A 13,692-nucleotide genomic window follows, 5' to 3' on the forward strand; every position below is an offset into this window, starting at 1 on the left:
ATGACAGATGTTACAGCAGGGAAACAAATACAGAAAAGGACGGTTAAGGTCTGACTGAGCCCCACGTGGTCTACACAAAAGTAAAAAAACAACTTATTTTCACAACTGTGTATTTGTATGTTTATTTGTTAGGTAAACCAAGAGGGATTTTTAGCACAGAAATCATTTTGATCAAATTCTCTTTCACACCAAACAACTTAAAATGCAGAAAGGAGCAACACAGTTAGCTAAAAAAAAAAAAAATCTTTAACACAGTAATGAAAACATGTATTTGAATGAGGGTGCATTTTTTTTAAGACAGAAAAAGTATTACAGGCAGCTTTCCAAACAACATGCTCGGACTCTGAGATAATCCTCTACTTGATTCAAATGGAAAAAACCCAAACAACTAGCACTTATCCTCCAAGGACAGCTTAATGTACCAAAACAGTGTTTGTATAATTCAATTTCTACAGTCCAACCACAGTTACAGAGAAAAGAGGAACAAGTGGTTTCTCACTTACATGCTTGTTTGCCCACTGAGGGCATGGCCACTCCAGTTTCCCTCATTGAGTTCAGCCACTATTATATACATGATTTATTACCTAATGTTATATAAAATACATGTTTGGCTAAAATATGCATCTCTTTATAATCAGGACTGAAATGTTTGTAGATTCAGACTAAGAGCTCCTGATGCAAAGTGAATAAAGAAATGTTTCAGTTAAGAAGCAAAAGTTGAACACCTTGGTTATTGAATCATACATTAATTTTCACATTTCAAATACCAGTGTACAAGTTATAGTTATAGTAATAGTTCTATCTATTCTATAACTAAAATGTCATATGTGCAACGCAAGAGTTGTAAGAGTTATTTCAGTGTTAATGTCCAAAGGGGGAAGCAGTGGGGTCTAAAGTCTTAAAAAGGTCCTTCACTGGTGCGACCCTGACGTTCCCTCTCACACACTTCTTGTGTCTGGAGGTTTGCTTCATTGGAAGGCTCGTGCAAGGTTGCGTCAGCGATGCCATTGGCTTGACAGGCAGGTTGTGCATGCCAGAGGTGCTCACCTGGGCTTGACTCATACCCGGACTGGTGGAGGTTGACCCGCGTCTTCTCTCAAGGGACATATGACAGTTTTGAGGAGAGATGCGACGCTCCTCTGTAACGGGGCGGGGTTCGTTTTTCTCAGCAGAATGTCTGCAGGATTCCTGAGCAACACAAGGGAAAGAAAGTAGGGCAAGACGAGGACAACACACATTAACCCGGGAAGAGGTGGACCTCAGCTCTTGTCATTTTTGACCTGAACCTTATTTTCCCATCATTCTACATCATACAACTCAATTCAAAATTTCTTTCTCTCCACTACAGAATTCCTTCTATTTGCTTGTCTGGGTGCTCTGCTCTCTAGTACAGTTCAATTTACGTTAGAACTGATCAGTATCATGGGGAAAAAAGGGTGGGGGAATAAGGAGCAGGTGGCAAAAAGCTGTAGTGACGCAACAGACGTTTTTAACAAGTGTGGCAGGGAAACAAAGCAACAAGATGAGAGACGGGATGACAAATCTATTGAAGCACAGCCAGATAGCAGATTGTCCCTCCATGATTGCAAACTGTGATCAATCTTGTCGGGTGCCCTCTCACTTCCCGAAAAAAAAAAAGCTGCCCTGCCCAATAACTGCCGCAATAACAAAGAAATTTCAACCTTGAGCTGACGATAAGCGTCCTCCCCCAGTTCCTTTTTCACTGTTTTCACCTCGTCTGTCTTCTGTCTTATCAGCTGTTGTTCTGTGTGGACACACCCAGTGCTGCTTTTGTGCTTGTTTTTACTTTCTGAAAAGAGGAAGAAAATATACTGATCAATTTTACCTGAAAAGTTGGGGGGGAAAAAACGCAGCATGACCATTTTATTCATGCAGACTAATTTCAATAATCTTATCAGTCAATTAATGCCATACCTGAAGGGATGTCAGCATTTCTTTGTTGCTGCCCGTCGTCTTGAAACGGACTCAGTGACACAAAGAGGGTTTTCAGAATGGACTGAGCAGTGCCTGCTGTTGAAGATCCTACAAAATTTAAAACGCATCATCAAAATAGTTTTCAGCACTAGAATTCTGCATTGCACAACAGGGCTGGGTCATATATCGATACTGAAATAACTGAATAGATATCGCCTGAGGTTTTAGATATTGTAATATGGTGATATGGCCTAAATGATGTCTTTTCCTTTTCCTATTAACTTCTGCTATTTGTCTCTGTCTCTTTGGTCAACATATCCACATTACTAATTATTGCTGATGAAAAATCATGTGTGTAAATATTAAATGTAATGAATATCAGTAGTCATCTCTATAGTATTGTTACAATACTGATCAATGTACTCCATTAAAGATACTGTGATATTTGATTTTGTCCATATCACCCAGCCCTATTTCACAGTAAGGCTCTTACCTCTGTGGGATGAGACATCAGAGAGCTGCTGCTGAGCCTGGGCTATGGAGGGATCTGGACTGGCATCACTGACAGAACTGAACATACGGCTGCAGGCAGGATTCACCAAGTGCTTTGGGGATTGATTAATGCTCTCAGCTGAATATGAACTGCTTCCATTTGTCCTTTTAGGTTGTGAGGGCAAATCAGGCGATGTGGGCACAGCAGGAACCTCAGTGAGGATATTACCTGAAAACAGGCCTTGTGAAAAAGATGTTCCAAAATCAGAGGCTCTTCTGCTGCAGCCTGTTGAACCGGACGCAGACTTGGCTGACTGGTCTGGCTCTCGAGGACTGGAGGAATCAGGCTCAGACTGTGTGCACAGTAGGGGGCCAGCAGTCTCACTGATGGGGCTTGCAAAAAGGCTGCGGAAGGATACTGCAGTGGCCCTGCCAGGTTCAGCTGCAGTTTTGACAGGAATATCCTCTCCTCTGGAGTCTGTAGCACTTGTAGCAGGATGCGAAAACTGACCAGAGTCCAGAGGAGAACTGGAAGTCATTATCGAATCTGGTGCAGCCTGCAAGCAAGGTACCTGCTCAAAGTTGTTGGTGATAGGGCTTGCGAAAAGCCTGTGAAAGGGTCTTTTCACAGTCGTAGTCACCGCTGAATCAACAGTATGTTCCATTTTACTGCGGCAGGCTTCAGTATAATTGTGGGGCTGCGTGCCATCTTTTGCCCCTTGGGAACGATGTTTGATGTCAGTGGGTTCTTTACATTGCAATTCATGAGTGAGAGAGTTCACAAAAACACGGTTATTTTTGTAGCTGGAAACAAGGTCGGCAGAAACAGCAGCTCCACCTGTGGAGAGGGGATGAGGAGACCGCACTGAGCCCTGTGAGCCAGAGGGCGCACTGGAGGAACGTGACTTTAGCCGCGTGGGGCATTTAGGAGCAGATGTCTGAGTAAGGGGGTTAGAAAAGAGGCCGTGGAACGCTCCCTGTGTAGGTTTAGTTGGTCCAAAAGGAATAACACCTTCACTTTTACTGCCTTCAGAGCCTGACACAATATTTTGGGGCCTCTGGGACTGTGCTGAGTCTTGCAGTGAGGTTACATCCCTAGGCAGGTGCCTGTTGCCTTTTGTAGGAGGATGGGGAGAAATGAGAACACTGGGAGCTCCTTTCACATCTGTTTTGGTCTCTTCCAATCCAAAGGGAGGCAACGAATCCAGCTTCACCACATGGGAAGCTCTTACAGCAGGTTTCTGGGTCTCAGGTGTCACCCTAAATTGTGCAAGATCATTGCAGGTCTTTGCAGACATACTCACAGTTGAGATCTGGCAGGCACGCAGTGGACCAGATAACAAACTCTTGACATTTTTTTCTAGGGATTTGTCTGATTCACTGGCAGTGTTTACTAAACATGAGACCACTTCATTTTGGTTTGCTGAGCTTGAGGGAGGTTTTGGGGTAGAGCATGTGGACTGTGCAGAGAACGGGGTAGACAAGTGGCTAAAAGCTACCTTACTAGAGCCAAGAACAGCATCAACAGAGTACGGAGCATCAATGTGGTCTGCAGAGCTTGAAGGAGCATCGAGGGGACTCTGTGGGGTGGGAAGGGAGGTAGATTCTTGGCTTGCAGAGGTTCCAAAGAGACTGGGGAAGGGTTTGGACCTTTGAGACCCAAGCACTGCCTCTACTGAGTAAGAAACGGACTCCTTGTGGATGAGGTCACTTGAGGGGGGGCTGTGAGACGGGGCAGTATCTGTTGCATGTGGTACAGGATCTTCCATATCATCAGCCAGTCCCTCAGCCTGACATACAGTTGCTTCGTTCTCAGCATGAGGCACTGATGGACATGAGCTGTTGTAAAAATTAGGTCTGCAAGATTTAAAAAAAAAAAAAAAAAAAAAAAAAAAAAGTTACTGTGAGTCAAGTTTGCTCTGTAGGTACGAGTTATTACATCATGTCACAACTTCTGTTGATTATTGCTGTTAACATAAACATCTGTTTCACTGTTTAGCAAGAACTGCATGGATCTATTTACAGAATTACGTTGACACATTCAAATCTGTATGCTCATACCTGATGGGATTCATCAGTACGTCAGGAGTCGTGTTCTCCTCGGTAAGAGCTGACTCCTCTGTGTCCTCTGGTTGGCCTGAGGCTCCCTGTTCAGCTTTCTTGGCAAGTTCCTTGTCCCTTTTTAACACCTGCCATGAGGAGACACAAAGCCCATGACTGTTTTTAGTGTATGGTAAGAGGGCTGCTTGATCATGGCAAAAATCAAATTACAGTGACCGGATTATAGTGATGATTATTCACTGACTTTGGAAACATGATGCATTTATTGAACTTTTTATCTTGTTTCCATACTCGTCGGAAGCCAGAATCATGATTGAAAATAAAATCTGATTAATCACCCATCGTACCAATCATACATCATAGTAGATATTATATACTGTTAGTCTACCAGTATATAATATGTAGTACCAGCGGTAGAATACACACTGGCAAACAGAAATAAGACAGATCATTTATATACACACCGCTTCCAGGAGCTCTTTTGTGAGATCAGTAAGAGGCTCATGGGAAAACTTGCATTGGCCTCCTTGAGCACACTTTCCTCTTGTATGGAAAAACTTGCAGGGGAAGGTATGTGGCAGCTTAGTTGAGGAAATATTTTTGAGTTTTGTTTCACCTAACAGTGACAGAAACCAGTCACCATTAATTAGCAGTATGTTATCAGTTGCATTCGTTTATTTCATCATCATTACTGAATGAAAGGATATTGTGCATGTATGGGCAGCTTTCTCCTTTTGTGCAGAATCCCTGGATGTAGAACTTGCACACTTCTTTGATGAGATTGTTGTAACCTTTAACGTGTTCCAGCTGGCAGTCATCACCCTGTATGTAAACCAAAAAAGTAGGAAACAATGCTGTGAAGCTGACAGCAAGATAAGAGAACATAGTAAAAGCAAATTATCCAAGTCTGATTTGTCAACTTTGTTGGCATGTAAAAACGTGTAAAAAAAAATGTAACCTGCCTTAATGCATCGCCCCCAAAGGAAATGTCGACAAAGTAATCTTCCATCCACCATCAAGGCATTCTGCTCCTTGAACTCGGCGGTCATTAACCTCTTCTTTTTTACAAGGACGTCCTACCAGAATGACAGGAATGAGATTCAGACTGAAGAATCAAGACTAAAAATGGATAACTTCACAGATTTTTTTTCTGTATATGTGATAACTAATTTTACTCATCGTTTTATGCCCTGAAACTACTGCTCATCTGTCCACAACAGGTGAGCACCATGCAAATGTTATTTCATGTGTCCAGCTGTGACAGATGACCCGCTGACATTTTGGGTCTTGCTCACCTGCTTCCCTCCTGCGTCTGTTTTCCATCCGCTGCGTTTCTCTGAGTTACGGTTGGACTGACGGCACCCTCCTTTGCCAGGCCTTCCTGTGCCACCCTGCCAATTCTGATTCTTCCTATTCTTCTTCTTCTTCTGTTGCTGCTGCTTAACATTATTGTTATTGTTTGTTTTGGCTTTATTCTGCTTTGGTGGACCACCGTGGCTACTAAGGTCCGGTTCTTTGGTGAAGCCAGCACTTGCATGCTCATGGCCAGACTTCTCCACATGGTAATCTTTGGCATTAGAGCCACACCTGCTGGAGAACTCGGGATCCTGCCAAGTCTCTGTCGTTTTGGCTTGGAAAGTGTCCTTCTGCGCAACAGCAACAAAAGACAATTGTTAAGTTCACTTTGTTGCCTTCGTCCTTATTTTCGAATGTTACAGAAAGACAATTCACAACGAAACAATCCATTCACGGGGAATGTCACAACATTTGATTAGTTTATACAAAGAATCATTCAATCATACTGTACTGTGCTATGTTCAAAAAATGTAAAAAAGTAGCACATCCCAATTTTTCAAGTCAAGCAGGACAAAATGCTCACATTTCACCTGTTTATTTGGCTCACATCACAGACGCTGAAGTCAAATAAACATCACAAAATAGTCTGATTTCTGTAAACTGACCTGAAAATTGGGGATGTGCTACTTTTTTCACATTTTTTGAATACGCCGACTGGATTTGGGATTCAGCATTCCACTGAGAATCATACTGTTGAAGCGCAACCTTTCCTTCCAACATTATATGGTGATATATATCATTACAAAGACATGAAGCAGGTTACTGTGGGTTTTGCACCACTTTGGCACCCCGCTGCAGTATCCTGCTCTGTGTGCAGGATCATTTGGAGGAATGGAGCTCCATCCCTCCAGTAACACTTGGACAACCTATGCCAGTCTGCTCCGGTGGCTTCCAAACACACTTGAAGCTGTTTTTCCCATTTGTGATCCGTCTCTATGCAGAGGTGTGTGTACTGAGTGTGTACCTGTCTCTGTCTCTTGGTGTGAGCACCACTGAGCTGTTCACCGCACGCTTTCCGCTTTCTGGCACAGCCGCCTGTAACGTTCTCCTTCTGCTCCCCGGACACTCTGTAAAAAAAGTCATAAATGTGTATAAATACAACAAAGACCATGACAAGAGACAAAACCCTCAGTACAACAGCCTGACAGACAGACTCAGCTACCTGTGTGGCGGGGCAGCCTCACAGCGACGGCTCACATCTTCACCGAGAGCGCCCAGCTTGGTGAAAAGGTTAGCAAATGACATTTCCCTTTTCCCAGTTATTTCCCTGTTGTTCCTTGCTCAAAACCAGGCGAAGCTGCCATGTCTGAGGGACTTTCTGCCGGTGTAAACTATGAAAGTCACACGTGACAGCGACAACAACAACCTTCATGAAGTTAGTATGCGATTTAGCTAGGATGCTCGCGGTGCATATCACCGCTACGCACGCACCGTAAACTACGGGTGCCCGCAAGGTGGCTCAAGCCAAGTGTCTAACCGAAAGGTTAGACGTTTATCGAAATACATTCAACTTATACTGAAGGTACGGAACGTGTAGAAAACGTGCGGTATAGCGCCATGGCTGTGATTCGGTCTACGCTTCCGTGTTTGTCGAACGACGTCACTTAACCCCGCCCCGGAAACTTCCAAATATGGAGAGAATGCAGACTCGAGAAATACTTTATTGATCCCCGAGGAGAAATGGGGTCAGTTGCTGTTGCTCAACTTCTCCAGAGAAAAAAATATATATACACGCATGAATGAAATTATAAGAAATAGAAAAATACATACGAAATATAAACAATGTGTGCATTACATTTTTTTTGTAAAAAAAAAAAAAAAAAAAAAAAAACTCCGAACAAAATTAATCTTACTTTTCCATTAATCCTAGTCGTAAGAAAGTATGTGCATTATGTGCAGTATGTATAAATATGTGCTTTAATCCAATAAAATATTAAAACAATAAATAAATATAGACACATAGATACTGTACATACACATTAGGCATATGTAAGAAGTATGCCTATTTATATCAAATATACACAAGGATACCCAGTCCTACAGGTATAAAATTATTGCACAGTTAAATGGCGAAATAAACAGTTAAACAGTGTACAGTTATGCAGTGCGTTAACTTGTCATATGTAGGCCTACAGTGATCTGTGACTGTCACTAGGAAACACAGGAGCCCTGAATTTTATCACCTTAAAATGGTGGCACTCTAAAACCTATTCAATAGAAAAGAAAAGAAAAACACTGTGCTACATTTTTATTAAACTCTGTGGGTTATATATTCTACAATACAGTTTTAGGAGAATCTCCCAGCCACCATGTAACCCTCTAACCCTGAATTTAAAGTTTGTTGGTCTGGCACAATTTTAGGTAAATAAAATAAATAAATAATGTTTATGAAGTAGCCTGTTTCAACAGCACTTACTTGCATGAAATCCCTTGTCAGATATTCCCCACAGGGACATGATGCCTGTTCTCTGTGGCATGAATGACCTCATCAAGTTCTGTCCCATTTTTTATGTGGTGACCCCATTTGACTCTCTACACTTCAAACCAAATTTCCTGTAGAGAGCTCAAAATGCTATTTTTTCCCACTGAACCTAAAATGATCACGTGATGCCTTTCCAAGCCTCCTGTGACTGAAACATTATTTGTTCTCCCGAAACCAACAGCTCTTCCTTGAGTGAGTTCCCCTCAGAAATCAGTCCTATGGACAGACTGATGGACTCTAGTTTTTAATGCAAATTAAAGCAGTTCACCCAGTTTGTGAAGAAATTTGTACTTAGTGGAGAGATTAACCCTGAGTTTAGATGAGATTAAAATTGAATGCCCTTGGCTGTAAGGTAAACAGCCCACCGTGCCTCTCATCAGTCTTGTAGAACAGCCTAATAAAAACAGAGACACACAAAAATCTTGATAGAAGCTGGACTTTGTTCCTCCACATGCAAGGCCGTCCCTATGTCCCGCTCAAAGTTCAGGTCACGCAGACAGTTTCAGTATTCCCTGCTTGTGTGTTTGCGTGTTTCCCTACAGTCTTTCACCTCTGAGGGTAACTGTAGTTGTCCTGAGCTCTGTGCCTGCAGAATGACGCGTCGGGTCCCTCTCGCCCTCCTGCTCCTCCTGGGCCTGTGTGTCCAACATGCTGTCGGTCAAGAGGCCCCAACAGCAGCACCACCTGGCCAGGCCTCTGATGGCTCCCAAGCAGAGGAGGACACAGGGGACTGGGGGCTGGGCTCCCTCAGGGGCAGCTTCGAGGCAGCCAACAGCTACTTTGACTCCGTGCTGGAGCTAATGGGAGGCCGTGACGGAGTGTGTCAGTACCGCTGCCGATATGGTGAGTCAGTCAGTGAAGCTGATGAGAGTCTAAATAGCATTCTGCATCGTTTAGGGATGGACAGATACACTGCCACCCATAACGCTGCCTGTGAAATCAGCAGTAGCATTTTATTCTGGAGTACTGACCTTGTATACAATCACTGATTTGTTCAATGTGTATATTTTTTCCCAAAATTAATTTTTCAGTTAAAGGTTGTGATGTGTTGCTATGGATCTGTGGATTCATGTCAGTATACTGGTGTCTCATGGTGTTTTCCAAGAGTAAAATTCAGACCACTTGTATTTACTGGTATGAAAATGGTCCAATTTTAACATATTAAATAGTAGCACACATTTTGAAGATTCAAAAGCAAAAATGTTGATACTAGTATTGGTTCAGCCCAGGTAAAGTCTATAAATCTGCTGTATTTTATACTTTAGGGTGAGGATGTACAAACTTTTTTATGTAAAAGATACCTGTAGGTAAATAAAGTGTCTGATTAAATTTTGGTTGTCAGCTTTCAGTGCAGAGAGAAACATTGTTTCAGAGTAGTCGTTTACAGATTCACTCCAGCGTTGGCCTCCAATGAATGTGATGATAATGAAATCAGACATTCCCTCGGCCTGAAACACTCTCACAAAACCCTTGGGGCCCAAATGTGAGGAGAAACCACGTTCTTGACAATAAAACCTTTTTAAATTTAATTTTAATTGATTGATGATTTATTCAAGTTTGACAGAGAGGCTTCTGGGCAAGGACATATTATCTATTGCATCCTGTTCATGAACTGATCTGGCCAATGATTCAATTAGTGATCACGTTGCATTTTTTAGGGTAATTAGCTGAAACAGAGATAAACCAAAAGTGACCTGGAAAGTGCTTGGATTTTTGTATAAAATGGGACAATTTCAGCTTCTTGACTATGCAAATGAGGAAAAAAAGAACAGGATTTTAGCTCTGCCACTTATTATATTCATTATCATAAAGGTCAAGGCCTGAAATGGACTGTGACCCCGGGATGATAGGAGAAGCTTCTTGCTCTGATTAGGAAAAGCATGGTCATGTGAAGAAAGCAGGCTTTTAGTATAGGCATTTTGTGACAAAAAGGGGGTGAACCTAGGAAAAATTGCAACAGAAACTCATTCAACTTTTTTAGTCTCATAAATATGTTGGTTATAACATATCAAAAGTCCTAAGAAATCCCAGTGGTGGAAAGTATTGAAAAATGCTGAAATAGGTGATGTCTCAATTTCCCATTGACACCCATGTTAAAACAATGATTTATGTAAACTAGGCAAAAAGTTCTGCACCGCTTTTTCAGTCTGTAATTTCTCACCTTTATTTATACAAGATAGTGTTGTATCTTATACTGTTGTAAAGCCTCATTCGTCCTCTTTCCAATGAGATACAACTTGTAAGGATCCTGCATTTCTGGAATGAGTGACACCGGAAATTGTGTGGGAAGCGACCTATTTTTTTTTTTTTTTTACAAAATCCCCTCCAATATTTTTTCAGTTGATCATTTCTCCCATTTAACAATACCGATTGGTGTTGTCTTTCATACCGTTAGAAAGCCTGATTAGTCCCCTTTTCAATGAGAAATAAGTTGTAAGGATTGTAAATCGACTGGTATGACCAACATGGCTAAACATGTCCCCTCCCCCCCTTTTTGAGGGGAGCAAAATCCCATTCCATGTGTTTTCAGGTGATCATTTCTCCCCTGTGATCAGACCAATTGTATTTGTGAGTTATACTGTTGGAATGCCAGTCCCTTTTACAATAGGGTATAACTGTAAGTCTCATTGGAAAGAGGACGACTCAGGCTTTACGACGGTATAAGATACAACACTATTGTGTATAAATAAAGGGGAGAAATTATAGACTGAAAAAGCGGTGCAGAACTTTTTGCCTAGTTTATGTTTTCTTGTCTTAAGTCCGGATGCAGTATAGTGCTTGTGCAAAAGGAAATTCTTAATAGCATATATATTTTATGAAAAGAAAGGGGTGAACCTCACACTAAGGGGAGAAATGATCACCTGAAAACACATGGAATGGGATTTTGCTCCCCTCAAAAAGGGGGGGAGGGGACATGTTTAGCCATGTTGGTCATACCAATCGATTGACAATCCTTACAACTTATTTCTCATTGAAAAGGGGACTAATCAGGCTTTCTAACGGTATGAAAGACAACACCAATTGGTATTGTTAAATGGGAGAAATGATCAACTGAAAAAATATTGGAGGGGATTTTGTAAAAAAAAAAAAAAAGGTCGCTTCCCACACAATTTCCGGTGTCACTCATTCCAGAAATGCAGGATCCTTACAAGTTGTATCTCATTGGAAAGAGGACGAATGAGGCTTTACAACGGTATAAGATACAACACTATCTTGTATAAATAAAGGTGAGAAATTACAGACTGAAAAAGCGGTGCAGAACTTTTTGCCTAGTTTACATAAATCATTGTTTTAACATGGGTGTCAATGGGAAATTGAGACATCACCTATTTCAGCATTTTTCAATACTTTCCACCACTGGGATTTCTTAGGACTTTTGATATGTTATAACCAACATATTTATGAGACTAAAAAAGTTGAAAGAGTTTCTGTTGCAATTTTTCCTAGGTTACTTTGCATAATGCCTATACTATTTGTTTATTCATCTGAAAATATGGATTCTTTTTAACTGCCATTATTTTCAGGTGGAAAATATTGGAAAGTGTCTCCTTGCCGCTTGTATAGCTTCATTTCTGGAAGCAAACATTTGATACTCTTTGCTTGCCCTCTCAGGTAAAGCTCCCATTGCACGTCCAGAGTACCAGATGCCAGAGCCTGATGGGTGCAGCTCCTATTTCTTTGGCCTTCCTACTCCAAGTGCGGTACGTGTCATTTACTCATCCACAGTTCATCCACAGTGACTCCTCCAGATTCACAATATGTGGCAAATTAAAGTAATCCTGACTGAAAAGCTGAATCTACCATTCTACATATGCAAGAGTAAGTATTACACACGCAGGCAAACACACTAATCACCTTTGTCCTGTACCAGATGGATATGGGCATCCCTGCCATGACAAAGTGCTGCAATCAGCTGGATATGTGTTACGACACCTGCGGCTCCAACAAGTACCGCTGTGACTCCAAGTTCCGCTGGTGCCTCCACAGCATCTGCTCCGACCTCAAGAAGAGCCTCGGCTTCGTGTCGAAAGTTGAGGGTCAGTAAGCTATGGAAGCTATTGTTTTGTTTTATATTTGTTTTTAATCTTTATTTATCCAGAGTAAATTAATCTTACCATAAGCATAATCCAGCATTATTTGAGAATATAGTGTCTCAGAATATAGTGTTTAGTGTTTCAGAATATAGTGTCTATAATAACTATTTTGCTGGATGAATGCACACATAAAGACTTAATGCACATAAAACCTATACATAACGCACATACTTGTTAAAATTTGTGAGGCACACATTTTTATATTTCATATTCCTTTCTATTTTCTTATAATTTAATTCTTTTGAGAATTGAGGAACTGCAGCTGACCCAGTTTCCCCTTGGGGATCAATAAAGTACTTCAGATTCGGATTTCTGACGCTGAAAGGAAGGCCTCGGTTGACTGACACGCCTGTTCAAAGTCAACATGTGGCAGCTAAAGTCAGGCCATGTTGTGGCGCTTGTGCACATATCCCGTTTTAAAGTGCTAGAGCAAAAAATAAATAGTAAACAGACACCAAATCAAAACCGTAGAATCCGCAACAATACATGTCAATGAACCTTTATTTAAAAAAATAATATAGGACAACTTTTTTTTTTTAGCAACAATCTGTTCATCAGCTCTTAGCCTTTAGTTCTAGTTTTAGTGGGATATCTCTTTAAGTGACTTGCTCAAGGACACCTAAGTTTTTGGGGGTCTGGGGATTTGAACCAGCTTATTGTCAGAAGCTGCTTTTCTAATGTGCGGGTTACAGGAACTTCCCAGAAATCATACTGCCTGTTAGACTGTAACAAGCAATCCAACCATCCGAAAGCAATTAATTTGTGTTTCACACCATTCCATACCGATACATGTTTAACATTTTCAAATTAACAAAATGACAGGCTTCGCAAATATATGAGTGTGTGTACTGACTCAGTCCTGTGTGTATGTTCCCTGTCTCCCCTCAGCCTGTGAAACAGTGGCAGACACCTTGTTCAACACAGTGTGGACTCTGGGCTGCAGGCCCTACATGAACAGCCAGCGAGCGGCCTGCTTTTGTGAAGGAGAGGAGAAAGATGAACTTTAGGGAGCACACCGCCCTCTGATCTGTGAAGGAATACAAGTTGGAGCTCACATCAGTTGTGCTGCTGTGGATTAGGGTGTTACAAGAGACTGCTGGGGAACGATTTGTGTAATCTCTCCACGCTCTTGCTCCTGTTTTTGTTTTGTTTGTTTTGTTTGTTGTGTGGTCTCTTGCAAACAAGGTTGCATCATTCTTATTTGAGGTGTGGTATTGCATTCCTAAACTGTATTTGTTCATTTCACTGTGTCGTATGAAAATGCTATCTCTA

General features: G+C 41.6%; 2 protein-coding genes across 4 annotated transcripts; one reads left to right on the top strand and one right to left on the bottom strand.

Moving 5' to 3' along the window:
• Positions 1-108: 108 nt before the first annotated feature.
• LOC115378137 (flocculation protein FLO11-like) lies at positions 109-7,444 on the bottom strand. 3 transcript variants are annotated; one of them, XM_030078409.1, is made up of 12 exons: positions 7,276-7,442; positions 7,007-7,162; positions 6,809-6,911; positions 5,784-6,134; positions 5,451-5,564; positions 5,196-5,310; positions 4,953-5,062; positions 4,489-4,616; positions 2,429-4,284; positions 1,936-2,043; positions 1,683-1,810; positions 109-1,188 (listed from the first exon to the last, which is right to left on the bottom strand). In XM_030078409.1, the coding sequence occupies exons 2-12, from the start codon at positions 7,087-7,089 to the stop codon at positions 862-864; spliced, it is 3,423 nt and encodes a 1,140-aa protein (XP_029934269.1). In that variant the 5' UTR covers positions 7,090-7,162; positions 7,276-7,442; the 3' UTR covers positions 109-861. The 3 variants fall into 3 exon arrangements, with proteins under 3 accessions (XP_029934269.1, XP_029934342.1, XP_029934199.1); XM_030078482.1 differs by having other exon boundaries at positions 1,734-1,810; positions 7,007-7,444; XM_030078339.1 differs by having other exon boundaries at positions 7,007-7,442.
• A 1,444-nt stretch (positions 7,445-8,888) lies between these two features.
• On the top strand, positions 8,889-13,679 carry LOC115365509 (group XIIB secretory phospholipase A2-like protein). Its single transcript, XM_030060554.1, has 4 exons — positions 8,889-9,169; positions 11,939-12,027; positions 12,198-12,363; positions 13,309-13,679. The coding sequence occupies exons 1-4, from the start codon at positions 8,920-8,922 to the stop codon at positions 13,425-13,427; spliced, it is 624 nt and encodes a 207-aa protein (XP_029916414.1). The 5' UTR covers positions 8,889-8,919; the 3' UTR covers positions 13,428-13,679.
• Positions 13,680-13,692: the final 13 nt, after the last annotated feature.

The sequence above is a fragment of the Myripristis murdjan genome, chromosome 1 (genome assembly GCF_902150065.1).
Source record: "Myripristis murdjan chromosome 1, fMyrMur1.1, whole genome shotgun sequence".
NCBI classification, from domain to species: domain Eukaryota; kingdom Metazoa; phylum Chordata; class Actinopteri; order Holocentriformes; family Holocentridae; genus Myripristis; species Myripristis murdjan.